General features: G+C 39.9%; 1 protein-coding gene across 1 annotated transcript; it reads left to right on the top strand.

Moving 5' to 3' along the window:
* The first annotated feature begins 238 nt into the window (after positions 1-238).
* On the top strand, positions 239-24,363 carry TKT (transketolase). The gene is made up of 14 exons (XM_083795966.1): positions 239-572; positions 5,649-5,766; positions 7,351-7,464; positions 8,116-8,213; positions 9,847-10,038; positions 10,823-10,941; positions 12,466-12,659; positions 13,322-13,486; positions 14,728-14,884; positions 18,117-18,247; positions 19,506-19,589; positions 19,765-19,858; positions 21,534-21,656; positions 24,063-24,363. The coding sequence occupies exons 1-14, from the start codon at positions 466-468 to the stop codon at positions 24,248-24,250; spliced, it is 1,884 nt and encodes a 627-aa protein (XP_083652092.1). The 5' UTR covers positions 239-465; the 3' UTR covers positions 24,251-24,363.
* The last annotated feature ends 200 nt before the right edge of the window (positions 24,364-24,563 follow it).

Here is a 24,563-nt window from a genome sequence, read left to right on the forward strand (position 1 = left end):
GACTACACGTGATGCAGTGACATTCTTTAACCGGCAAGGACAGGCTCGAGGTGGAAACCCACAGAAATAGCTTCACCTGACGGGGTTTGAACGATGGAAGAGTGTGAGTTGGAGACCCCCTTCTGCTCCGAGCGGCTGTGAGAGGCCGCGGGGCTCCGGCCGCACCTCAGGCGGGGCAGCGAAATGGCGCCCGGGGCACCTGCGCGCTGCCCCTGGAGCCGCCTCCTATCGGCAGGGGGAGCCGGCGGGCTCCGAGGCCGGACCGGGCCCGCCTCTCCGGTGGGGGCCGAGCCTCCCTCGCTCCCTCCTGCCATCCGTCCGTCCCTCCCTCGCCTGCTCTTTCTCTCCGCCCTCCCTTCCGAGGCGCGCTGCTCGCGGTCCTCACCGAGCGCCGCCGCCCCTCCCGGCCCCGGGTGCCGCCGCCACACGACCCCCGCTGCTGCCGCCGATTGCTGCTTGGCCCCCATGGAGGACTACCACAAGCCCGACCAGCAGACGCTGCAGGCCCTGAAGGACACGGCCAACCGGCTCCGCATCAGCTCCATCAAGGCCACGACCGCGGCCGGTTCGGGGTGAGTGGGGCGGGTGGGCTGAGCCCCGAGAGGGGCTGCTGAGGGGGGGCTGCTGGGGGCTCTTCCTTTCTCGCTCTGTTTTCTGCACAACACTGAGCGGAGGGAGACGGAGCACCCCGCAGCGGGGACGGGCAGCCTCTACACAGCGCAGCCGCGGCCAGATGTCCCGTGTGTCCCGCAGCCCGCGTGGCCGTGCCGGCGGGGGCTCCGCGGGATGCTCCGTCAGGAAATGGCGGCGGCGGGCGAGGCGCGGAGCGGCCCCGGCCCGGCCCCGCCCCGGGCGGCAGCGCTGTGGCCGTGCCGAGCCGGTGCAGGACTGAGCACCAAAGAATTCCTGCCCCAGGCGCAAACGGTTTCTTTTTCATTTCGTGCCCGTCAGTTGGAAGTAATTCTCCACAGAATTTCAAGTGAGCCCGAGTGGGATTATCTGTGAAATGCCCGCGGTCTCCAACGGGCGGTTTATTCAGGCCTCTGGACAGGATTTAGCCGAGTCTCTGATGTGTGCAGATTCCAGGGTTATCCTTCCTTTGATCGTGCTTTACCTATGGAAAAAAAATCTCTGCAGACAATCCACTTTGACTCATGTAAAATTAAATCCATTTTTTCTGCTTGAATAATGCATTTGAGTGGTTCCACGTAGAATGCGGGCCTTTTATATCCCATCTTGTGGCAATTTCCTCCGTTTAGATGTCTTTGAAACTGGCTGTAGTGTGTGGTTTTTTTTTTTTCCTTTTTTTTCGTATAGCTGAAGGAATCCTTTGGACGCTGAGGTTTCTGTGGAGAAAGGTGGCCTGGGAAACATTTTCAAGCTTTCTCTTTGAATTGCCTTACACTTACCGCTCTGTGTCCGGCATGGGCTGCCTCACGTGGCTCTTTCTCAAAGCATACAGAAACTGAACTTTACTTATTCCTTTTCCATGCAGCAAGTGACAATACTGCTTTGGTTCTCTGTGTAAAATAGGGTGTTGGGGCACGAGGAGCCTCTCAGCCAGCCGTAGGAGTGGGTTTTTACCAAGCAATAAAAACTTGGTTGGTCCAGCCTGGAGAGAGAAGCGCAGGACACTCAATAATTGCTCTTTGATTCTTGATTTGATTCAAAGCTCCAATGTATAGCAGATATTATACAAGCCTATGTGAAATCACTGGTAAGAAAAATTGTGATACGTCTGATTAGTACAGTTGAGGCTTCAATCTTGCGGTTCTACTACGTATTGTACGCAGGCCACAGATGTGTGTGTTACTGGTTCTCTTATCTACAGGTAAAATTATCTCCGTGTAGTCTGATGTGAAAATAAAGAATTAGGATCTTGCCACACCATTTGCTTTTCTTCTGTGGTTCACAAAATTGAGAAATCTGGTATTAGCATCATTTTCCCAGTACTGATGAAGAAATGGTAAAAATAGCTTTGCTTGAGCTATTTATTCCTATGTACTACAATACTGAGTACCCCTTGCACAGGGACATTTCATTAATCACTACAGCTTATTCTAGCTCTACTTAGAGTTGTGTAGAGTCTGAAATTATTACACACCCTGATAATGAGCAAGTTACAAAAGATGGGCTCTGGAGGGAAGATAATGTCGTCAAGTTATATGTTTTATTAATAAATGTAAGATTTGCTTACCAAGATGGTGTTGTATCATGCCTAAAAGGAAAAGAACTTCAGAATCTGTTGGAGCATTAGGCAAATGACGTACATTTCTAAAGCAATTAAGCATTATGAATGTGTTTTCCAAAAACCTGAATGAGACTGAGCTTTGTTTAAAGTGCTAGCATAGTGTAAGAATGTAGACAGAGAAATTTGAATGCAGGTTACGTTTAAATAGAGGCTTACTCTTAAAAAGAAAAGGAAAAAAAAGCCGTGTCATGCTTGCATTGACTTTTTCAAGGAAGCTAGTATTTGTTAAAGGTGTAGTTTGTAAAAGTGACAGAAATACTTGCAATAGAAACACTTCAAATGAAAGAGAACCTGCTGACTTCTGTCACGGAAGTAATTTCTGTAAACTGTGACTTGTGTTGCAGGAAAAGTGGTTCAGTGGTTGGTAAGACAAGCCAGTTCTTGCAGTCTTTACTTGTGTTTTATTAAAGAAAGTATAGCCTTTATCTGAACAAGGGCTAAGATACTAGGGAATCTGGTCCTTAAGATGCTCAAATATGTAATTTAGCTATGATGAGTCCCTTATTAGCTGTAGTGGAAAAATTCAGTAAACTGGAAACAAGTGCCTAAAATGCCTTAGGTGGGGAAAAAACTTGATTAATTTAATTGTAAAGATTGAACATACTTGCTTTTGGGTGTGGCTGAGCTTCCCTTTTAGATAAGCAGTGCGGACATTTTGATCAAAACTGGTAGAGTCCCTTTTGTAGCTAATGATAAACTTCTGTAGTTTTGAAACAGTGTCTGCTTCCTAGAATTAGATAGCTAAATTCTTGAAAGTGGAAGCTGCCAGAGTTTCTTAAGAAGCAGTTAAATTTCATAACATGTGGTTTGATCACTTGTTGCAGATTTTCTTGCATATTTTATCTGTGTCATTTACTCAATATTCCGTTTTAACATTCTACTACAGTTCTCCTCAGATGAAATGACTAGGCATGTGTATGTGGAGGTAATATAAATTGATGTTAAGTGAAAAAAGTTCTATCCTGTAATTATTTTACTCTTTATTTCTGTGGATCCAAAATTTCAGGGTTCTAGTGTGTTTTTTTTTTTTGGTTTGGTTTCCTATAGAAGGGCTGTATTTCAAATTTAAGGAAGTTACATGGTAGAATCTATCGGGCAGAGAAATGTATTCATCAGACCATTGCCACAAAGTTCTAGGTTGTTGGTTAGTTGAGAATACATGTGAAAGATGGTGTGAGAATAGTGGTGATGAGTTGCTGTATTTTTTTCCCCAGTATGAGTATGACAAATACACTTTTTTAGGCTTAACAAGGATTTTTTTTAACAGGATTTGTTAGGAAAGTATGAATTAAAATTGGAGCAGTTGATCTAATTAGGATGGCTATATTTAGCAAAATTACATAGCTGGTTTTAGAGCAATTCATGGTTTCTGTTATGTCATTAAATTTTAGGTAACTTCTGTTAGTAGGAATTCATTTAATTAACTATTAGTTTAAACAATTTTTTTTTTAATTTTCAGATCATTTATTAAATTTTCTACTTTTTTTTTCCACATGCTACCATTTTAGGTTGTTTAAAACTTTTTTTTACCAAGACCAGGAGTTCATAGAAGTATGGTTAAGTATAAAGTTAATAAAATTCAAGGAATGAAGGCTTTAAACAAGCATGTAAGGCTTATTGATTAACTCAAATACATAAATATTTACTAATATGTTTGAACCATGGTTTAAAGCTAATTCTTGTGGTTCCTTGTGTGTGAGTACTTACTAAGGGATGGACACTAACCATAATTCATATTTTGCTAGTGTTTTGCATGTTTTTATTCTCTTATTATAGCACTGTTGGGGATGTTGGGAGGGAAGGTTTATTATGACCAGCAGAGAATATTGTCATTAAAGCTCTAGTGAAAGTGTTGTCTAATCCTAACATGCATGGTAAATGTACATGTGTAAAGAAAAATGAAGTGTGACTCTTTCATAGTAAAATTGTCCTGTATTACAAAAAGGGTCTAATATTTTAAAGAGTATCACGTTAAAGATGAAAAATAAATGTTGGCAGAAGAGAAAGTGGGGTGAGAGTGTTTTGGTCTCAAAGCTGGTGTTGGTTTCTGGAGCCATAACTCTCCTACTGTTCATCACTTACTTTCCTGTACTTTAGAATGATCCTGTTTACACCAGTAAAATCTGAAAAAAAAAAAAATGCTACTTTCACTTTAAATAAAGATTAAAAAACAAACAAAAAAACAACTCTCTGTGTTGCTTTAGAGTTCTGTCCAAAGTAAGTGAAAACCCAAGGCTGATATACTGAATAGGTCAAGTAGGGACCATCCCTTCAAGGTCAAAAAGAATCACAGCAATCATTATTTAACTTACAGTAATGTAGATTAAATAAAAATATTTGTATGCCCTTCTGATAAATGAAATATATACGTTGTGTTGGAATAACTCAGTATTTGCCACATGGAAAAAACTCATCATATAATTTTATATTTATTTGTTTGCTGCTGTATGGCATATCTGCTTCTGAAGGGGGCCAGTGTATTTCAGAGGCAAGCTACAGTTGAAGTATTCATTTGTGTTGCTGCTGAAAACTGTTGCAGAAATTGTCCCAGATTCTTCAGTAGAAGAGAGACTGTCCAGCTGTTTCTAAATCGTTGTTGAACCAATTATTTTGATATTTTCAAACTTATCTAAATGTAAATTTGGAAAACGTTGGTCCTTCTTTTAGCCAAAGATTAACCAAATTGGTATTTTATAATGTGTATCTGGATGTTTATTATTTTTAATAACAAGCTGGAGACAGTAAATGTCTGTATTCACTGTCAATAGATGAAATGTGAGAACTGTATTACTTAGTGCCTTCTCTAGAAGTCAAAATTCTGGTTCAAACACTTCTAACAGTGAAATAATGAATCATTTAAAAAAAAAAAAAGTTTTGTTATACAGTTCTAAATGTTCCAGAACATTCAAACCAAGTTAATCTTACGTTACCAGTTCCCGCCTGTGCAGTGAGGCCTGAACACGTCATGATGCCACGTGTTTAATTCCTTCATTCAGCGAGTGGCCAAAGTACCTCTGCTTCAGGGTGAATTCCTGCCTTAGACAAGTCAGCAGGGTATGATTTGGGGCACGGGGTGTGTGCTACTTCCCATGCTCCCCGGTCACTGATTAGGGTACTGTCTTCTGGCATGAAGAATGGAGAGCTCTAAAAGACGTCCTTGGTCCGTCACTGGCGTCTATCTTTAACATCCACTTTAACTAGATAACAAGGCTCCTTCGTCTTAAAGTGCAATTGATTGGCATTGGGGTAATGGTAGGTGGGATGGGTTATCACAAATGCTTTAGGCTGTATGTTTTAACGCTGAGGGGTAGAGGACTGGTAAAGCGGTGTTTTAAAGATGTGATCCTAAGAAAACAATAACGAGAAGTGGTAATCTTGGGTCTGTCTTGACTTGTAGCCACCCTACATCATGTTGCAGTGCAGCAGAGATTATGTCTGTGCTGTTTTTCCATACCATGAAGTACAAAGTGCAAGATCCCAGAAATGCCAGCAACGACCGTTTTGTTCTCTCAAAGGTAAAATCCTAACTGTTATGCTATATGGTTGCTAGTAAAGAGCTGTCTGTAAATCACATGGATCTGTCTTCCATGACTTGCACTTACTTATGCTTGCATCCACTGAGAAGCATTGCAAATGTTTGAGAGCTTGGAATGTGTTTACTACGGAAATATAAAAGTTGATAGAGTTAAGTTGTAGCATAACTCAAAAATCATTAAGAAGTATCTCTGTACTGTGTGTTGGTTTGCCTGAATTTCACTATGTTAAGTTGTTCTGATATTAAATAATAAATGCTATCATGTTGTCTATAAAACCTATTGGGAAATTCAAGTCTGCTTTATCTTGGCATAGCTAATTTTCTCAGTGGTAAGTCACAGTTAGCTTTTGTGCTCCACTTGTTAAATGCAGCCATACTGTTATTAGTGCACTAATTGTCACACGTGTCACAGCGTGCACTAATTACTGTCAGCTCTTCAGGGAGTGTTGTAGGAAGTAGCTATGGTGGGTTAGTGAGTCGCTTGCATTCCTGCTCTGCCAATATGGTGTTAAAGTGAGTAGTACTTCTGAAGCCACTCTAGTTCAGAGAACACATAAAAGCACAACCCTGACTGCCCCTGTGTATTTCTTGTTGACTTTTGCTTTGTGCCCTTGTGCATCTCGGGGACATTTTGGTCGTGTGCCTTAAGGGCAGCTGAGGGGCCTTCAGGAAAGCTCCCAGTGGTGTACAGAGCAGCTGATGAAGTTCTCTCCTCAGTCAGAGCCCCTCAGATGGTGGCTTGCAGTAATACTGCATAGCTGATGGTGTCTATCTGTTGTGTTGGTTATAACTGTTGCCACTTCTGACTGCCTTTCCAAATGAAGTAACTGGGTGAGAAGCCCATAGCTAGTGCTGAGGAGCTAAAATAGTAAGACAGGATAGCTTAATATCTGTTTTACCCCCTCAGATTAAGCAGGGTTTCTGCCTAGAGTTGCTAAATGGCTTCAAAGCTGTGCATGCTTCTGCTGACTCCTTCCTAATGGCTCTGTGGTGAAACGTGGCTGCTACGTTGTAGTTGTCCAGATGGATCTAGCCACAGGGATCTGATTGTATAAAGCTTCAAATTTTGCTGATTGGCACACCCTGCATCTTGCCTTGCACTCGGGTACTGTGGAAGTTTTAGTGGAATAACACTTTCTCAGCCATCTGCTTACTGACTGAATGACCAGCGCTCTGTTCTTGAAAGTGCTACCTAAGCAAATTGAATCAATCAAGGTGTTTCATTTTGATATGAAAACTGATTTTTGCAATTGGACCCACATGACTGAGAGACTTACTTATTCTTCAAAGTTAATTTTCTTGAGTATGTCCTAAATGGCCCTTGAGTGCAGCATTCTCTGTACCTTAACTGCAGTCAGATGTCTGGGCTACTTTAAGCATGGGCACTGAGCACATGGTAGCAAGCATCAGGGTGTATGTTCTATCGTAAAAATGGTTTAGAATTTGATCCCATTTTGGTGGACCCAAGAAGCTGATTATAGACCTTTTTCTGCTTTGTAGACATTTGTCTTGTTTATAGGATATTGTGAAGCTTGTTTTGCTTAAAATTGGTGTTTCTCTCTAGGGTCATGCAGCACCAATTTTATATTCTGTTTGGGCAGAGGCCGGCTTTCTACAAGAAACAGATTTACTGAACTTGAGGAAAATTGATTCTGTCTTAGAAGGACACCCAGTACCAGTGAGTGCTTGTAACCTTTGATACAACATGGTGTTTTCTGTAAAATAAATAAATAATAATAAATAAATATATATATATATTGCTGCAACTCTTGGTTGCCAGCTACAGTGCAGGAAAGATAAAGATTTCCATGCAGGTTTATGATGATATTTGTGGCTTCACAATTGAATCAGGGTCTGGGTTCAAACGAGTGTGCAAAAATAACCTTTAGCATTCTAATAAACTTCTTCTGCAGTCCTGTATGACAATATTTTCTGTTTAAAAAGGGTTGTATAAAATATGGCTCTTCTTGCTCTATAAGAAGTTTTGAGGTATTTTAAGGGTTTATATCCAATTTGGTTGACTTTCCATTTCCAATCAATTCTTTCAATTAATTTTTTTATTCAAAATTATCAGTTTTTAACTGTTGCCATCTCAGGCACAGTTTAGAAATCCCTGAGCTATAGGCAACACTCCCTCTCAGAGAAACTAGTTAGCCTGTGACACTGACCATTGAAGTACATGGATAGCTGGGAGAGGGGAAGAGGGTGAGGTATGGAGGGACTTGCACTATATTGTCATGGCTGAGATGCTGAATTTTGGTGGATGTTGAACCATCTCCTGCTTTTCTGTTTCTCGACTGTAAAATAATCATTGTCTTTTTATTATCAGAGACAAGCGTTCACTGATGTGGCTACTGGATCCCTTGGGCAGGGTCTTGGTGCTGCATGTGGAATGGCATACACTGGCAAATTCTTTGACAGAGCCAGGTAATTCCATCTTCTTATTTCATCATTATAGGCATTCAGTGGGAATGTTTTGTGAAAAGAAATTTATATTTTTACTTTGGGGGGGAATGGGAACGGGGAATCCTTTATTCTGTTTTTCTCCTTTCCCAAGTCTTAACTGAAGTCTTAACTTAATTCAGGTTTAAAATAATAAAAATATCACCCTGATAATTATGAATCCATTGCTAGTGAAACTGGGAAAGATTTGGAGATTATCAAGAATATGCTCATTCCTTTTGTAACCTGACAGCAAGGTGATGTTCCTGCACAGAGAAGGCAGTAAGCTGCTGGAGCGGCCTCTAACTTCTGGAGAGTAACTGATAGCAATTTTGAGACTCGTATGCCTCCCCTTAGGGGGAAGAAATCAACTGGGGATGCATCTGTTCAAAGTCAGATGACAAATAATGGACAACATGAATCTGGATGAGGAACTGTTATGGTCAATAATAGCATTACTGAATCATAAAGTAAGGCTTAAAAACGTTACCTGAAAACCACTTGACTCCATAGAGGCAAAAATGATTGCTTCTGCCATTTGTTTTGTGGATAAGAAAAGTAGATGTCTAAAGGCAAATCTGTATGAGGAGGAAAGTAGCCTGATGTAGTTGATTTATTTTATGTGACAGTTCTAGCACATTCAAACGTAGGCTGCCCAGTTAATGTGCCCTACACTTCACTAGCTTGAAATCATTTGTGTGAAAGATGACTTGCTGATTTTAATTGAGTTTAGCAGATGCTACGTGTGGGGAAAAAAATTAACCAGTGGTTACTTGATGGAAGAAAAAGGCAGTGTTGCATGCAGTAATGGGAAGAAGCTTGTGTGGACAGAGTTCAGATCTAGCTAAAGGAAGGTGGGATTTGGATCAGAAGTCTGTAATAGCTTAATGTCTAGTAAAAAAAAAAACTAACAGCTATCTTGATTATTTGGTTTTTAAAATATATCTTTGAAGCCTAACATACAATTCCATTTTAATTTTAATAAATAATAGCTTTGTCATCCAGAAAGAGAGTGAGAACAGAAGAAAAACTCAGGGCTGAATGCCGTAGAGGAGATCAGGCAGTAATCCTGCTGAGTTTTGCCTAAATAAAAAGCTTCAGTGTGTACACAAGCAGTCTACAAAATAGTATCATTTGGTTTTCTGTTTCCTGAATTTGGTTATGTGACAGGTGTTAATATGTAGCTAAATTAATTCCCAATTTATAGTTTCCTGAAATGAAATTACTGGGTGACCTTCCAGGGAATATATACTAGGAATGAGGAAGCAGGCGGTTACCTTTCATGCATTGTCAGTGGCCTTGCTGAGTCACAGTGACAGTGTTTAATGGGCCAGTTCATTCAAGCCTTGTAATAGGAGGCTTAAAACCTAATTTTCTTAGAGAGAAAAATTTGAAAAAGTATCTCTCATCTTAAACATTTTCTTGTGTGTAACAGCTCAGAAGTACTTTGATTTGTCTAAGGTTACATAAAGTTATCTGAGGTGAATCAATTGACCAATATTTGGAATAAACAAAAAACCTCTTGCCAGGAATCGTTAAGAGAGATTTTGCTTTTGGTTTAGTTCTGCTTACATGTCAAACCATGTTTGTTTGTTTTTTTTTAAATTTCTTTTTCCAGCTATCGAGTGTATTGTCTGCTTGGAGATGGAGAGTTATCTGAAGGCTCTGTTTGGGAGGCAATGGCCTTTGCTGGGTTTTACAAGCTTGATAATCTAGTTGCTATATTTGATGTTAACCGTCTTGGACAAAGTGACCCTGCACCTCTGCAGCATCATGTTGAAATCTACCAAAAACGTTGTGAGGCCTTTGGGTATGTGATTGGAAGAAGTTCAGTATACTCTTCCATTTGAAACCATGTTTTATTTGCCTTTTTTAGAATTTTTTAAATGCACTTTCAGCTCTAAAGGAAACCAACACCAAGAAAGATGGTCTTTCATGATTGCTGATACTAGTAGTCTGTATTTGTGCAGCAGGAACATTAGAAGTGTCAGAATTGTTGTTTAGAGGAAAAATACAAGGATTGCTTACTCAGATAAATTTGTTAGAGGATCTATTTCTAACAACATTGAATACAGACATAACTATCTGTGACCACGGGTACTGTCTTAGCAACTAGATCAGAAAAATGGCATGAAAAATGTTTTTCCCAAGAGAATTCTTTGTATGGACTTTCATGTAGTTTAGAAATGTGTATTTTTTATACAAATGCAAAAATCCATGACAAAAAAGTCAGATAAAATATCAACCATGCAGATTATGATGAAGCATTTTAATGGTTTTAATCAATTTTCATTGTTAGTTTTTTTTAATTGCTAGATGTGTAGTTTGCTCTTGTATTTAAAAATGGGTTTTATTTTTGAAGAAGTGTAGGATAACTTAATGGATTTTGCCAGTGAGTCATTTGGCCTTATTTAAAAAAAAAAAAGGATATTTTATGGTCGCAACTGAATGCTAGTTCACGTTTCTGGCATATTTTGGGTCTCTTAAAAAGACACTGCATTGGAATGAAGTTAGTATTCATTATTGTTGCTAGCTACCAGAGGGAGTCATATGCTAACACCGTTTAGAAACAGTTGATCTGTTTGTGTTCTTAGCTGGCATGCTATCATTGTTGATGGACACAGTGTGGAAGAACTTTGCAAAGCCTTTGGGCAGGCCAAACATCAGCCAACAGCTATCATTGCAAAGACTTTTAAAGGCAAAGGCATATCAGGTAATAAACCATCCACTGTTTTGTGTATAATACATGTACAGAGTACTGCAATAACGATGCGATTGTTTAAAAAAATATATTGAAGTCTAACATCTCATAGATTTGAAATGGTTATCATCCTAGCACTTTTATCACTTGGTCATATTACAATGCATTCTGAAAAATCATAATTCTATTCTATTGGTTTTTCTTTTTTTTTTTATAAAGGACATTAGATTGGCCCTTCATTAGAATCAGGCAAAGATGTGACTGAGATCTTAACATCAGCCAGCTGTGTTAATTGGGCTTTTATAGATCTCCAGTTACAGAGTAGGATTTCCTCTGCTGTCAGCTGTACTTGTATGCAGCGACTACTGTGAGACAGAGAAGAGAGTAACTTGGTCACAGAAGCTCCATGTTCCCCGCTGCAGATAACAAGTCTGCTAGTTACCAGCCAGGCAGTATAAAATGCACAGAGAACGAGGGATGTTGCATTTGCAGTTTTGATAAAACTTCATGAGACATGGTACATCAGACATAAGACATCTCATCATACTGCAGGTTATTTCGTATGATCTGATGCGTAATTTTGACAGATACAGGATACAGCATTTCAAAGAAATTATTTCATAGGTTAGCAGCTCTACATTTTGGAGTTCATGGGTCCTCTGAGATCCTTTCATAGTTTTCATGTGGTATGAGACTTAAGTAAATGTGATATTCCAGTGGACAAACGTTTATGCATTTGAGCAACAGTGTGTAAAAAGTCTTTCAAACTCTTTATACTTCTTAACAGCATTAGTGCTTAAAAAATGATTTTGGCTCTTGGAGGTGAGGAGATCTATGCTAGCTACAATAAATGGACTCAATGCATGTTCAACCTGTCAGACATCACCATGATTCTGTTCAGCTACCCGGTTTAGCAGCACAGTGTGGATTCCTCTTTCTGATCAGCTAAAAATTATTAATAACAAGAGTGAATCTCTTCCATCCTTTTCATTAAGCAAGCAAGCAAAACTTGTTATTCCTAGTCACTTAGTGAAAAGCATATCAGCCAGAGAGGTGATTTTGCTGTTAGTGCTAGGTGCACAAACATAGGAGTCAGCAGAAGCTATTAAAGCTGTAAATCTGCAGGGTTTGTTTGAATTAGACAGCTTGGTTAATTGTTGTTTGAAACTTAGTTTTTATAGTACTAACTGCTACAATTTCATGTTAACTGTTCACATTGATGTAGAACTGTTCTTGCTATGTTTATGGACTGGATATTTTAGGTACCAATTTAAAAAATAGTTTCACTAGAAGACACTGAAAGTTTGTTGTCTTGAATGGTCACTAGTCTGGAATGTTTGGAATTTGACTCTGATGTGTTTGAACATGTTTTTATTAATGCAGTTGAATACTATTGTAACTGCTTACGGCAGGAATAATAAGGAAATTCTTTCTTTGGAAATGATATTAGAGCGTTGTAGTCCATTGCTCTTTTATCATGGTAAAATCTGCTACTAAAAGATTAAATATTTTTCTTATTTGTAATAAAATGTGCAGGTGTTGAAGATAAGGAAAGCTGGCATGGAAAGCCACTTCCAAAAAACATGGCTGAACAAGTAATTCTGGAAATAGATGAGAAAATCCAAAACAAGAAAAAACTTTCTCCTGCTCTCCCAGAAGAAGATGCACCTGTAGTAAATATTAGAAACATTAAGATGCCATCTCCACCAAGTTACAAAGTGGGAGAAAAGGTACTCCCTTCTTTTCTCAAAGTTTGACAGACGTCTGAAGCATAAGACTGTTTAGTGGGTGGCAAGAGGATTTGTTTCCCATGGTATCCATTGCCATGATTTCTACTATTCAAATCTTCCCATACAGTTTTTAGTATCCTGGTAAATACCTACCTCTGTGGTGTGACACACAAATGTTCTACTTGCCAGGTATTGAAAGGATATATTAAAATAGAAAGATTCAAATCACTCTGTAAATTTGTGATCATTGTCAGTTATCCTAACTATTTTATGTGTAAATAAAATTAAAGAAGCGCTGCAAGGCTCATTGAATCTCCCTGGTTGGAAAGTGGGAGCAAAAATATTGGTTTGTTGATTTTGTAGACCTGGTTGATAGAGACCTATCCGGGTAAGGTTTTCAAAAATTTCTACCTGGATGGGTAGGGAGTTGCTGGTTTCAACACAGATACGTGTCCTCATGCTTCACTATTTTCCTTTTTTTGTTTACTCTCCCATGCCACGCTTCTCACATGTAGTTATAATACTGTTAACACTTAAAAATAGTTTGTTTATTTTTTTTAATTTTATGTGCATACATTCAAGGAAAGATGAGAAAAATGAGTAAACAAAAGCTTCTAAAACCAGGAATGTGTAACAGTGCTGCTATACTTTTCTTTTCCTAGTGGGCTACCCGCAAAGCTTATGGTGTTGCACTTGCAAAACTGGGCCATGCTAATGATAGAGTGATTGCTTTGGATGGAGACACAAAGAACTCTACTTTCTCAGAGCTTTTCAAGAAAGATCATCCCAGTCGCTACATTGAATGCTACATTGCTGAACAGAACATGGTAACTGGTCTCTTGTTTTCATGAAGTACTGCTATTACACAGCAGGATCTGGAACCATTTAGTCTGACTCTTCAGAAAGTGAGGTTTCAGTCTTTTCACATGTGTGTTCATGGATACTAAATTTTACTTAATGCTAATGGAAAACCTAGGCTGTGGCAGAAGCTTACAAAGGTAATACAAAAGGAGTGCTTCTAATCAGCCTGTTCTAAGTCTTCCTTTATCTTTCTTATTTTTGTGGTCACACTGTCTGCAATTCAGCAGAGAGCATGGAGATAGCAACTTGTAAATGATAGTAATATTTCCTGCAGTGTGATTTGCAGAGGGTCAATTCTGAAGAGACTTTTTAGGCTTTTTTTTCTTCACAGGAAATGGAATACCACAACACAACATGACAGTGAGCTCTATGCTAGACTGGGGTATGAAGGTGAGGACAGAGAAATAGTTAATAAAAGTTGGCCTCATGGCATTTGTACAGAAAGGACTAAAATTTGATAATTTATCTGTTGGACTGTCAGTTGCCTCTATATGGTTCTCTGAAGCAAATGAAATTAGAAACATAAATTCAGGCAGAAATGGGTTGCTGTCTTTAATGATTTATAACTCAGGAACCCGTGGACTGTCTCTTGCAGATTTTATGCTAGGGCAGTTTCATGAGTGTGAGTCAGGCATTTTGTATTTACATCAGGCTGAGAAAAATCTGGCCATGAAGGAACATGTGTAAAATAAATGCATGGGGTAACTGTAGAAATAAATGACTTAATAACCTGGTTCTACTTTCCATCCTGCTGAAGAAGGGTCCTTCTAGTAAACACCAGTCTAAGTGATATGGGTGAATCCGTTCCCCATTTAATAATGATATTTTTTTTTATCTGCTGGAGGTAGTCAATACCATGTATTTTGGACTGGAAGCGTAAGTCCTTGATCCAGGAGAACAGGGAGGAGGATGGATAAGTTTTAAAACTCTGAATGGCTGCTTGTTGCAGATGAAGAAAAGAAGCTGCTGCCAGTAGGGATCAACAATACTGGGTAGCAACTAAGTCAAGGAGTAGAAACGCTGCAGAATAGATGCTGAGAGAGAGTTGCTTCTCTTTCCTTTTTGGAAAGGCCAGTGATTAGGAGCAGAACAGAAGAGAGTTTTTTAAAGTGCATTGAGGGCTTCTTGCTAAAGACCCATGGATGATCTCTTGGAAACTGTGATAAATGAGGAATTCACTGTTCCTGTACAATCTCCCTCTCTTCAGGTGAGCATTGCAGTTGGCTGTGCCACACGTGACAGAACTGTTGCTTTTGCCAGCACCTTTGCGACCTTCTTCACACGGGCATTCGACCAGATCCGTATGGCTGCCATCTCTGAGAGTAACATCAACCTCTGTGGGTCACACTGCGGTGTTTCTATCGGTAAGAGCAGCCTGGAGTTACTTGCTAGTGCTTCCCATTCGTTTAATGATGTGTCTAGTGGTCAAAGCTGAGTGCTAAAGCTTTTTTTAAAGATTCATCATTCATAAAGCTAGCAGTAGAGCCATTTTTGGGAAGTAGTAATATTTGTAATTTTATATCAAGCACAATGCTGCATTTGGAAAGAATGAGAAATTTCAAGCCTGCCTCAGCTTGTCTTTTTTTCCTCTTCTATCAGCTTGGCTTGGTAAAAGTAGGACTTCTCCCTACAAGCCTGAAGTGTAAAGTGATACAAAGGAGTTGGCTGAAAGCGAGGAACTTTGGTTCCTTTCCGTCTTCGCAGTGGACTTCCTCTGTGATGGGAATAGTCTCATGGTTACACCTCATTCCCAGTTCCTAAAATGAGAAACTAATGGTACTTGTTTTTGCACAGATAGTCTTGCCCTCGGATCTCAAAAACGCTTTACAAAAATAAATATTTTTGTTTTATTCTGCCTTTTAACATCACCAGTTTTAAATAATTGCTTTAATCTATCTAGGTATTTCTTAATACTGGAACAGCAAATGTATTTATTTAAAAAAAAAAAAAGTAAAAACATTCTAACCAAACAGAACTTAAAATGCTAATAAAACAGGAACTGTGAATCTGTTATGTAATTCAGGAAATTGGCGTTACCTTCTCTGGTCTTTGCCTTCCCGTCATAACTGCTAAATGCATGTTAGGTCATGTTAGGGTTTGCTTTTGGTTTGATGAAGGGAGGGCTTTTTTCTTTTTTTTTTTTTTTTTTTTGAAATGAAACCTGTAAAGATTGCCCATGAAAATAAGACCAGACTTGCAAACCAAGAAGGAAAATGCCAATAAACATTCATGCTTGAAATATTACAAGGTATTTGTGGAGAAAAAGAAAGCGGGAGAGAGCTAATGAGGGTGGTGTTCTTTGCATACATCCATTTTGCAGCTGATTTAATGGTTTTGGCTAGCAGTATGGCTTGCACAAGGGGTGGTTTTATTGTTTTTGTTTGAAGCAAATTAGTTAGCCTGCCCTGTAATACTGGTAAAGCTATACAGATTTAAAGATGCTATTAATGTGTGTAGTCTCATCCAGAACTTCAAGCTTGACTTGCAGTGGTGTAGAGTATGCTTTAGTGGAGGAAGCTGTAAGTAGAGTATATCAGATTATGGCTTCTATATGTCATTAAGGGAGGGATTCTATTACAAGCCTCTTTTCTTTTTAAAATCAGTCCTCCCACCTCTTCACAGTCAAGTTCAATCCAGTTTAAGTCTTTTAAGCAGCAAAGGGAGTTGGTGCACAAGCCAATTAGCTTTGGTCTTCCTTCATTTAAGAAGATGAAACTGCTTTGGGTTACCTGGTTTGTCTCCTAGAACTACACTTCCAATTTTTGAATTTTCAATGTTTGAAATGTTTTGCTGGGAGCTGTGATTGGAAAGTGCACACTTAAATTTATAAAGCTGTTTGAGTTACAAACCTGATTTTGGCCTCAACTCCAGCTTCCAAAAACCTAAAGTGTTGCAACGGAATTCTAAAAAACAATACTACAGAGAAATCTTTTAACTGTTAGAAAATTCAATTTTAAATGGAAGGGTATGAGTTAAGTGTAATTCCTATTATAACTTCAGGCCTGCATGGATTTCAGGATCCTAACTGGATCTGTGCTGAAAATTGAAGTTTCATGTATGCAGTTCTAGGGCTTTTGCTGCTTTGAAATTTGGACCCATGAAATTCATGAGAGAGAACTACCACAACGACCTTAACAAAAAAACTCATTTAGACAGCCAGCTTTACATTCTAGTCGTTTGATACTGTTTATAGTAAGTGCTCAGGTTTTGCTTAAGCTGTAAATACAGGTTTTGAGGATATAATTGAAAATTTATTCTTTTTTGAGCTGCATTACTCTCAAAATTATTAAATCGGGATTTTTGTCAAGATGCACGTGGGGCAGAACTCAACTTAGTGCTAGTTTGTGAATTACTGGTATGAACTGTGGATGCTATTATTATTGGCATTGTAATAGCAAAAGTGGAACAGACAAGCATGAGTGGAATATTCTACTTACTTTGGGTAAGGTTCTGATTCAGGTACCTGTTCATTTAGTTCTTCGTAATTTCGCTTTTTTTCTATGTATGCATTTGAATCCATATCAGTAAAGAAAAAAAACTTTGGTCAGAGTGCATTCAGATTTAGGGACTGTGATGTCAGAGACACTTTTTTTGTGACTGAACGATGAGACTTTTTTTCTGGTTCATGCATACTTTATTAGTATTATATAGTGTCAGAGTTCAGTGACTGATTTCCTTAACATCTTTGAAGCTCTTCAGAGTTTTGTGCTGCTCTTGTTAAAATTCTCTCCTCTTTCCTCATGAACTCGTCCTTCTTGAGTAACAACAGGTAGTGGGCGCATGTGGGAAGGCTTTTTGCCCTGCTTCTGCTTTGCAGGCTGTGACATGACTGGATTCAGAACTCTGCATGGTTACTTTGGAACAGTGCCATTCCCAAAGCACCCTTACATAAGGCCCTTGGGAGGGGGTTGTGGTGGTTGTTTCTTTAAGGGAACTGATGGCATCCAGCATGCTCTGGCTAACAGTCCTTGTCATAGATCTGCAATTCAAGCCATAAGATGCTTGAATAGTTCAACAACACAGGCACCTCCTCATTGCTCTTCCAAAAGACTTTCTAAAGTATTAAAATATACATACCCTTCATTTAATCTTGAAGTAAGCCTAAGAATTTGAGTGTAGTTGTAGCAAGTGGACTCTCCCTTTCTGATGGAACACGTGCAGTTCTCCTTTCACGTTTCCAGCAGATGAAATCTAGAGTAACATCACCGACAATTGCAAATTTTGCTTGTAAGGCTTCGGTACGTGTAAATCTGAAGATACTTAGATATCCTGTGACCCTCTTTCTATATCTGTATCCTTCTTATTTTGGTTGTCTGCCTTTTGTGTTGTTTTATTGTTGCACTTTATTTTCCATTTTTTCTTTATAACCCGAGTTCTCTTTCTTTTTAGTATTTCTATCTTTATTTACTGTTTAGACGGTTCCAGGTTTAAGGAGAAGATGATTCTTTTCTCAAGCAGGTAGACTTGCATGTCCTGTGTGTGCCTGATTTTATTTTTACATACACATACGTATAGTCCTGGTTTGCACTGAACCTCATATTGAGTGATTGTCAAACTGCACTTATCTTTCTGTAACCTTGGTTTAATTGTTTTTAGGTGAGGATGGGCCCTCTCAGATGGGACTGGAGGATCTGTCCATGTTCCGAGCTGTTCCCAATGCTACTGTCTTTTACCCTGGTGATGCTGTAGCCACTGAAAAAGCAGTGGAAATTGCTGCCAACACCAAGGTTTGCATCAGAGTATTTGAGCCAGAGAATAATATTTTATCTGTACTTTCTTGTTGCTGCTGGCATTTTTTTTCATTTCTCTGTCCACTTAAATTGCTTCAAAGGCTCCAGCGTGGCAGTGGGATGTTTTCTTTTTATGGAAAGCTGCAAACATTCTGCTCAGGCTAGTTCTGAATGAACAGTGTGGAATGCTGTGGGCCATATCTGGAGAGATGTAAATGATTACACAGTGATTGCAGCTTGGGTCTAAGTTGGCTCAGAAATAAGGGCAAGCATTAACTCGTGTTGGTCTTTAGCAAACTTAGAAATTGTACACTCTTAGAAAGATATCGCTGGCATCAAAACTGAAGCTGGATATGGAAAGATAAATTTGTCTTGGGGATTTGATCATCAAGTGCCTATACATGAAAGCTCAGGAGTCAGGTCCTCTACTGATATCTCACACTCAACATTTTTGGAGCTGTTGAAAAGTGGTACTGACACTAGTTGACAATCTCACTGGTCATCTTTTTCTCCTTTGATAACGATGGATTGTAGTTAAACTGGGAGATGGCTGAAGAGGACTAGGACTAACAGTTCCTCTATGGCCATGGTTGGGTGTCTGATTTCTCTTATTTAATTCATCTAATTTGTCATAGTAATGCTCAAACATCATTGGTAGCACCGGGTCAGATCTCCTTGATTGGTACTTCTCTTGGCTTACATAGCAATTTACCTTGAGCAAGGAATCTGAAAAATTTCAGTCATGCTGGTACAGCTTTTAAGGGGAGAAGTGTGGAAATGTGATATGTAACAAATGTGTTGAGTGGGCTGTGGGAAAAAAAGATGAGTGGAAAAAAAGTTAAAGGATTGTAAAGCAATATGAGGGAGAGATTAGATTTGAGTAGTAGTTTGTTACTTCCTTTTGGAAGGACATCTGAACATTAACTAATGGAAAGGATATTTCCTTGCTTTCAGATGAGCATTTCTTCCTTTGCTTTAAAGCTGCTAAAGTAAAATATGCACGTGTATGGAAAAGATCTCAGATTCTAATTAACTCAAGTAGGATTCTCCATTTCCACAAGAGAACAGAAAATAAATTAAGATCTTTGAATCAGAAAGAAGACAGTAAGTTACTGGCATGTTCTAAGAAGAGGTGAGGGAAAACTGAAGGGTGAAGAACAGACAAATAGAAAAAGTCATTTTGCTGCATTTTTTTTTTTCATTCAGAATGTCAGTGCCTTTCTATTTTTATAACTCATGCTTTCTTTGGAAACAGGGCATTTGTTTCATAAGAACTAGTCGTCCTGAAAATCCTGTCATTTACAACAACAATGAGGACTTCCATATTGGACAGGCAAAGGTAAATATTGTCTAGGGAATCAGAAAATGAGAAAAAATATGCCAAGTTCTTTTCTGTAAAAGCCTCTTTCCCTCTAAAGCATTCTAAATCCAAAGATTTGATCTCTTAATAAAATTTCCAGAAATGGTAAAAACAACAAGACTTATGAAAAATGCATGGAAACATTTTCTTGTAGGTGGTCCTGAAGAGTAAGGATGACCAAGTGACTGTGATAGGAGCAGGAGTCACGTTGCATGAGGCTCTGTCTGCAGCAGAGCAGCTGAGAAAAGGTGATCTTTTTTTTCCTTTATCATTTACTACAGCAAAGAAATCAATACTGTTCAACCTAACTGCTCACCCTTTGTACTGGTTAAATATCAACTATCAAAATGTTACAGACAGCTGGTCACCAGCTAGCTGATAAAGTGCAATGTGGTGTGTATATATATGCCAATCTTGCCTAATGGAGTAGGTTTTAGTTAGCTTAGCAGCATTAGTAGCTATGAAAGCTGCTGGACTGGTCAGATCAAAGGTCTCCTTAAAATTGCTATCCTGTCTGAATGCACTCATAGGCAGAATCTTGGAGAAGTGTATAAGAAGCAGGAGTGGTCTCTGTTGGGTGTGCTAGTGCACCAACATGATCGAATGCAATCAGACTGGGGCCAGTTAACATGCAGCTTGCCATCTGAGCCACAGCAACAGTGTGCGCTCTCACACAGTGCTGTCAATACACAGCACACACGTGTAGATACGGTTCACTGCTAACTTGGTTTTTTGAATGAACGTATCAACATTTAGCTAGAGTGGGAGGTGAAGATCCTGTGATAGTGCTCAAATACACTGACATTATCTGACAAAGAAAATAAAAATCCTTAAGTGAAATAAGAAGAGAAAGAAACCATGAAAATCCACCTGTGAGTCAGTGGCCTATGCCCAGGAAGAGATTACAAATAGTAAGAGATAATACAGTTAATGCTGCCTTTGGCTTAGGGGTAGCTTTGTATTTGTACAGGTATCGTCATGTCCTTGAACCACCAGGCTTAGGACACTTCGAAAGTTTTATTTTTAGAACTGTTATTTTGCTGCATTTTCCGTGCTTTGCAATGCACTGCTGACCATGAAATCTCTGACAATGGAGAGATACTCCCTTACTGTAGAGGCAGCATCTAATGCCTAAAATACAGTGGCTACAAAAGAGCCTTCAGTCACAAAACTGTTACTGTAGTGTAGCAGAGGGTTTCTGTGTGCTACATCAGTTCCTGGATGTTGAAGTAGCTTCTTGGAGTGGCTGCTGAACAGCTGGCCAGGCCTCAGACTTCCTTAGGTTAGTAAGAGTCAATTTAGTGATTGCTGTTGTGTGTGCAACTTCAGTGAGTAATCTGGCCTGCCTGTCAGAGCAGGACCAATGCTGATTTTTATGCTAATTCTAAAGGCGCTGTAATCAGGGCTGGGGCAGCTCAAACAAGTATACCTGTGAGGTGGGCAGCCTGCAAGGGAGAATTCAGAATGCTTACAGATTGAAGAAGCAGGAAGAAGTTGTGCCTGGCTTGACAGTAAAATTAAAGGTAAAATAAAGGTCTGGAGGAAAAAAAATGCGACAGTCTGAATAAGAAGGATTTTGTGGTGGATGGATCCTGCTCTTACATTTGGGAAGGCCAGTTCAGTTACTGCTTTGCTAACAGGCACTCATATTGACCTTGAGTTGCTTATCCAAGGCCTTTCTGTCTCTGTTTGATCTGTGGAATAGTTGGATGTTGCTATCTCACAAGGAGCATCAAGAAAGAATACATAGAAAGATGAGGGTTGGTTAGGTTCTGTCAGGTAAGCCATTAGTACAAATACTTGGGAGTTAGTGTAGGGAGCTTTCAGAATAGCTCTAGAAGATTGCAGGGGCTGCCTGTGCTGCTTTTGTTGTCTTACATAGTCCAAGGACAAGTTGCAAATAACTTAATTGTATTATTGCAGAAAAAATCTTCATCCGTGTGATTGACCCCTTCACTATAAAGCCCCTGGATAAGAAGACAATACTTGAAAATGCAAGAGCGACCAAAGGCAGAATCATCACTGTTGAGGACCATTACCATGAAGGTGAGCTGGGTCCTGGAGGTCACAGTGCACACTGCAGGCCCTGAGAGGTTTGAAGTTCACAGTCTCTCCTGATGAAAGAGAGAATTATGAGGCCCGCTGCTGTGGTTCATTCAGTTAAAACAAGAGAGGTTTTAGCCTTTTCTCATTGCTGTATGGTGACAGGGCTGAACGCTTCCTAAGGTAATGGGTTAATCAGAATTGCGTTTATGGTTTACTTAGCTTTGTGTGTCCTTCTGTACACATGATGCAAGTGAAGTCTTGATTCCTTTGTTCCCAGTGAGAGTGTAAATTCGTGCTGCGGTGCAGTGACTGCACAGAACAGCCTCAGAATAACTTTTACAGCAGCTGTTCTGCAGGATGTTAAACTGTAAGAGAGAGACCTTTGCTATGCACATTTCTTAAGCTTTCTCTTTGTCCAATAGCTTGATTTAAACTGTTTGTTTTTTTTTTTTTGAAATCAGATGGTTTAGTCAGTTTCAGCTGTCACGGGAGAAATTTCTTTCTTGCTCCTCCACCACTGTAAAAGAACAGATCAGAGCCTGTGAAGAATCAGAGCATTGTGCATCCTTGCTGGAGTTGTTTTGTTCCTGCATTGCAAACCGCCTGCAGGCTAGTTCAGAATCTGTCACTGGCATATGGTAGCATTCTTAACATGAGAGCACAAAGTGCACGTATGCATGCAAGGAGATGATTCCCAAATAACCTTCAGATAAAAAGCTGCTTGGGAGAAGCAGAGTAGTCTCTATAAGACTCCCTCAGCTTCTGCACTGGGTTCTTATTTGCATGAGTAAAACAGTTCTTTTCTACTTCTGATGATCTCTGTGAGGATTCTGCAGGACCTTGGTTTAAGAGTTGATCATCTGCTTGCGAGCTGATCATCTGTTCAGCTGCTCTGCTGCCTCTTGCTCTCTGACATGACTTTGTGCACAGGTTTTCAGGGGTCTGCCTGTGCACACGTCCTCTGAGGGTGAGCCTGCACGCAGATGGAGAACAGCTGTTGTGAACAGCATGTCAGGCTTCCCCCTCTTGGGGGAGCTAAAGAAATTAGGGGGGAAAAAAGAGCATTAGTAGATACTGAAAATATTTACTAATAGATTATAGGAGAAGGTTATCCTACTTCAAGGTGAGTGCCTCTCTTGGCAGGTCTGTGAAGTGAGCTGGTATTTCCATAAGCACTAATTATGCCATACTTCTGTTTCAGATCATAGAGGGTAATTGTGTTACTGAGCCTCATCAATTCTAGCTTATCTTTCGACTCTTAATGAATATTTTACTGCAGATTTGCAAAATGGCAAAATCCCACTGAGGTGATGAACCTGTGATTTACACTGGCACAGTTTTCTATATATGATGCAATCAAGGAAGGTCAGGTGTACACGCATCACAAGCCTGAATGCATTGCAAGCCCACATCACGCTGATCTCAGCAGCCGTGGGTGTCTCTGGTTGGAGGCTAAGTTTGGTTAAAGCACAGCGTGCCCATAGCTGGGACAAGCCCTGCATGTTCCTGGATACACCTTAACCGTAACGCAGCCCCAGGATGTCTCTCCTGCCAGGTTTTGGAGCACATGCTGTTGACAGCAGCCCCGTGCTTTCTTCTTCGCTAGTATTCCCGCTTCCAACATCTCTCCTGCTGTCACGCAGTTCCCCATTGCACCCTTTGTCGTTTTGACTGACAGTGGTTCAGTCTGAACTGAGCTCTAGGCAAAGGTTGTGAGTATTTATTACACAACTCAGCTGTCTAGTGGCGTGTACAGGCATTATGGAAAGATGAAGCACGTAAATGTGGTTGAGCTTGGTGGGAATGAAGACTTTCAGCACATCAGGTATATTTGTAAATGCTCCCCAGTCTAAGTACATCTTAAACCTGGCCCTCAGTCGGCTGATGCTGAAGTGGTGAGGGATTCCTGACCCTATGCCCATTAGAGGTATATTTCTTACTGCCAATTGGTAAGTACTTCAGAAATGTTAGGCTGGTTGTCCTTGGAACATCTTTAAAATACATAATTGGTTTTGTTTCATAACTGGAGGACTTGGATAGATATTGTGACTGATGTTTCTCATAAGCATATGAAGTGGGGATTTAACTTGTGTAGATCTGATCATATTTAAACTTCTAAATGTCTTTAAAATTTTATTTACTTGACCATGGGCTCAAGAGAAAATGTGTTAGAGCAGGCTATTGAACTTCCTCCTCTGATTGTCTGACAGGTATCCTAGCCCCATTTCTTCTGTCTAGATCCTCTTGGTACCAGTCTGCCCTCCAAGAGAGCAATAACAGCACTGAGCTTGTAAACAGAAAGACACAAAAAAAAAAAAGTGATCTCTGATCTTCTGGTTTTGATTTAAAAGCAGTGTTGCCTGTTGAAGCATACAGATCTGTGTCCTTTTTGACTTTTTTTCATAGGTGGCATTGGAGAAGCAGTGTGCGCTGCAGTAGTGGGTGAGCCTGGTATCACAGTCAACCGCCTGGCTGTATCTCATGTACCACGAAGCGGGAAGTCAGCTGAGCTCCTGAAGATGTTTGGCATTGACAAAGATGCCATTGTGCAAGCTGTTAAGGTGGCAGTGTCCAAATCGAGAAATGCGGAGTAGTTTGAAGCATCTTGTGCTGTTATACAAAAGCAGTGTTCAGAGAAGTACTGTAAGTTTAAGGCAGGCAAAGGTGCTTTATGTAGAGTTCTAATAAAAATACCAGCTTAAAAAAACGTTCTGTATTCCAATATGTTTTTTCCCGTGGGATTTCTCCAGTGTGGTTAAAATCTCAGTATCTTAAGCTGCTAAAAGCTTCCGGTTATTTAACAAATGGTGGGCAGCAGCCCTTTGTGTACCTGCTGCACAGCAGCAGGGTTTTCTGCTCTGCAGCTAACCTCTCCTCTGGGAGCTCTGGGGTGGGAATGGTTGTGTG

Source organism: Anser anser, assembly GCF_964211835.1.
Source record: "Anser anser genome assembly, chromosome: 12".
Lineage (NCBI taxonomy): Eukaryota > Metazoa > Chordata > Aves > Anseriformes > Anatidae > Anser > Anser anser.